Below are 3,486 nucleotides of genomic sequence, written 5' to 3' on the forward strand. Positions count from 1 at the left end.
TTTGTTGCTCGTGGATTGAACGTAATTTTTGCCACATCTCTGCCGACGATTCACATGTGATTAAATAATCCAGCTGCGAGGTATCCATTGAGGAGGAAAGTATAAACATAGCTTTACCGTCACGCTGAATCCATGCCTTCTTCTGTGTTGCATCTTCCGGTTTTGTCTCGGATCCATCCACGATGCCCAGAATGTCGTTCGCCACGAGGATCGCCCTCATTTGGAATTTCCATGCTTGGAAGTTCGTGCCATCGAATCTGGCCACATTCTTGAGATCGATGGATGCACTCATCTTGACTGTCCTTTTCAAGAGTCCTTACAACGGAATGAGTAAATAATTTCACACCGCGTGCTTACTTTTGTCGCTTATACCGTGTGGCCTGGCGAGACCTGGGCCATAACCTATTAAGATTTAGTCTTTCCCGAAAGTGATCGAGAGAATGTCCGTACAGCAACAAGGAGAACGATACAATGTTAATCACGCGATGTATAATGAGACAAACACACTTTATTAAGTGGCTCGATGAGATCACCACTACAGGTACACGAAAAAGGATGCAGGCGGATACAACGTGTTCACGCCGTGCGCTCTTGAACAGTACAGGATCAGTAGTGCGCGCGCAGAGACAAAAGAAAAGGTTACGCGCTTGGCAACACGCGAGTACAGAACGACATTAGGGCGCACTCATAATAACGCATATCAGACTAAACGTAAACTAAAAATAAACACGCAGAATTTCAATCTTAACAACCTTGAAACAAATTAGAAAATTCGAACGTTTGAACGATATATCTGTCAACGTGTTTACCACGAGGGAGGAAAAAAAGGATGGAACGATCGTTCCTCTGCATCTCACAGACCGCAAAAGAGATATTCACATAAATTTGCTCTATCTATCGGATTCGCGATACGGCTCCCAGGAGGGTCATTTCGCATGGATAAAGAATCTATCGCGATTGGTCGGGAGTCAGGTAACCAGACAAACAAACAAGAAGTATATTTGTGATCGGTAAGTATTAAGAGGGAGAGAGAAATGTGAATTGAATAATAATAATAATTCCAGATGTCTGCATTACTTCCACTCGAGGGAAAGATTGTCCACACACATCATGGATTGCGAAAGGATGAATGATTGCGCGATCGTTCTTCCGAACGAGGACGACAGGTGGCTCAGCTTTCGGAACTATGAGCGAAAAGAGAGACTTCCGTATGTGGTATACGCCGATCTGGAGTGCGTCTTAGAGAAGGAGCGAGAGGAGAGTGAATTTGTATCGCGAAACAGATTTGCCTATCAACATCATACAGCATTCAGCGTTGGCTATTACGTGCGATGTGTGCGAGACGAGGATGCGACGACGTACAAATCGTATCGCGATGAGGATTGCGTGTCGTGGTTCGTGCGGGAGTTGAACGCTCTCGCGCATCGCGCAAAGGAGACTCTCAGCTCCGTCGTGACTATGACGTCGCTTATGTCAGATGAGACGCGTAGCTTTTGGAACGCGACTCTTTGTCACATATGCGGAAAGCCATTTGACCCGAGGGATCAGCGCGTGCGCGATCACTGTCACATAACCGGACGTTACAGGGGTCCGGCTCATGCGCGTTGCAATATAAACTACAACAATTCCTTCATAATTCCTGTGTTTTTTCACAATCTCTCGGGTTACGATGCGTATTTTATCATCGAAGAGATCGCCAACGGTTTCGTGGGTAGAGTGGAATTGTTACCGTTGACCAAAGAAAGATACATCTCGTTCACGAAAGTCGTTTTGGGACACGTCGCTGGGAAAGGGGCGCGATTGCGTGAAGCTGCGATTTGTAGACTCGTGTAAGTTTTTAAGCACCAGCCTCGCGAAATTGGTGTCGTATCTGGACAAGAACGAACTGCGAATAACACGGTCAGCGTTCTTGAACCTCGACGACGACGATTTCGAATTGCTCACGCGTAAGGATGTGTTCCCGTACGAGTATGTCGATAGCGTCGAGCGGTTGGTCGAGACAGAGTTACCGCCCCGCGAGGCTATTTACAGTTCGTTGACCGGCGAGAGCATCGACGATAACGATTACGAGCACGCGGTCACTGTGTGGCAACGTTTCCGCATCAGTAATCTCGGCGAGTACAGCGATCTATATTTGAAAACGGACGTTCTATTGTTGGCGGATGTTTTTGAGAATTTTCGCGACAACTGCATGCGGAGTTACGATTTGGATCCTGCTCATTATTACACGTTACCGGGTTACACGTGGGATGCGATGCTAAATTAAAAGAATGGGGTCTACAGAAGTGGACATCAACATTTTTGAGTACAGGGTCTGAGCCAGAAGTAGTAGGACTGATTTTCTGTAGCGCGAACGGAGCGATGGAGGGGGAAACGGCCGGTTGAGCGCGGTGGAGGGGAGTGTCAGGAGCAGCCTCATATTTTTTTCAGTGGCTTGCGGGCTGTTGAGGCAGGATGTGTGTTTTTGTGGACCCCACGACAAACGGAGCACGCACGTGATCGGCGCCTGATCACGCTTCGGCGCCCATCGTTTTCGCTGACACCCGATTCGGCGATCGGAGCATGCGATTTTTCCGCGACCAATCCAATTCGTCTCCTTTTTCAAGACTGCGGGATCTCTCGTCCGCAAGTCAGTCCCGAACAGTGTCGACCAGGTGCGGCCTCTGAGTCACTCATCTACGGGGATACGCCTGCTTCGCTTCCGCGCTAGCCTGCTCCCCGTGGGGCCCGAGTCGTCCGCGGATATCTCGCTGCTCCGGTTCGCCGAGTCTAAGGGCGCGGACAGCGGAGTCATACCCGTCGGACCCCCTTCCGCCTCGCGGCTGGCGGTTTGCCGTACTCGCCGCGTTTTGCCGATTGCTCCAGCTGCGAGCTCTTGTGTTGGGCGTCGCGGGACTCTCGTGCAAGAGAGCCCTTTCGCCGTCTAGAGTCTGCGTGCGTTATTGCGTGTGTTTTAGAAATAAGTTGTGTGAGTCCTGCGCGTCGATGCGCCCGGGTTGACGCCCGGAGTTCCGTTCGCGGCTTCGAGTCTGCTGAATTGTGTTTCGCCCGCGGCGGTCCGCGTGCGCGAAAAGCCATCTGCTCCGCGGGAAGATTTCCGCTTCACGCGCGCAAGATTCTCCATTCCGGTGGGGCGTTTGGCCAATCGCCCATCAAGATTTCCGCCGCGCCGTTAGTGAGCAGATCATTTGGTTGTCGAAGATTTCCGTCCGTTCTCCCTTTGACCGCTGCCGGGTCGAATCAACCGCGAATCGCTGACGCGGCCGTTTTCAGTTGGCCTCATGTGACTCGACCGTGATCCGTAAATATATTTTCTCTTTGTTCGGATTGACTCGCTTCGTTCTTGCTTTTCCCTCCCGACATTTCGAGACTTCGCTTCCTAACGCTCTCCTAACGAACACCTTTCGTTCTCTCCGTGCTCAGCGCTGGGCAGTTCCGGCGTTCAAATTTCTCGCGAAGTCTGCGTCGCGGACTTCACGCCGAGTT

The 3,486-nt window shown here is 50.7% G+C and overlaps 1 protein-coding gene across 1 annotated transcript; it reads left to right on the forward strand.

The window, feature by feature from the left end:
• Positions 1-492: 492 nt before the first annotated feature.
• Positions 493-2,266, forward strand: LOC105556274. The gene is made up of 4 exons (XM_012003357.1): positions 493-638; positions 735-1,010; positions 1,065-1,711; positions 1,824-2,266. Exons 1-4 carry the CDS (start codon positions 493-495, stop codon positions 2,264-2,266), a joined length of 1,512 nt encoding a protein of 503 aa, XP_011858747.1.
• The last annotated feature ends 1,220 nt before the right edge of the window (positions 2,267-3,486 follow it).

This window comes from Vollenhovia emeryi, unplaced genomic scaffold (assembly GCF_000949405.1).
Source record: "Vollenhovia emeryi isolate VEMERY1.0 unplaced genomic scaffold, V.emery_V1.0 DF940149.1, whole genome shotgun sequence".
NCBI classification, from domain to species: domain Eukaryota; kingdom Metazoa; phylum Arthropoda; class Insecta; order Hymenoptera; family Formicidae; genus Vollenhovia; species Vollenhovia emeryi.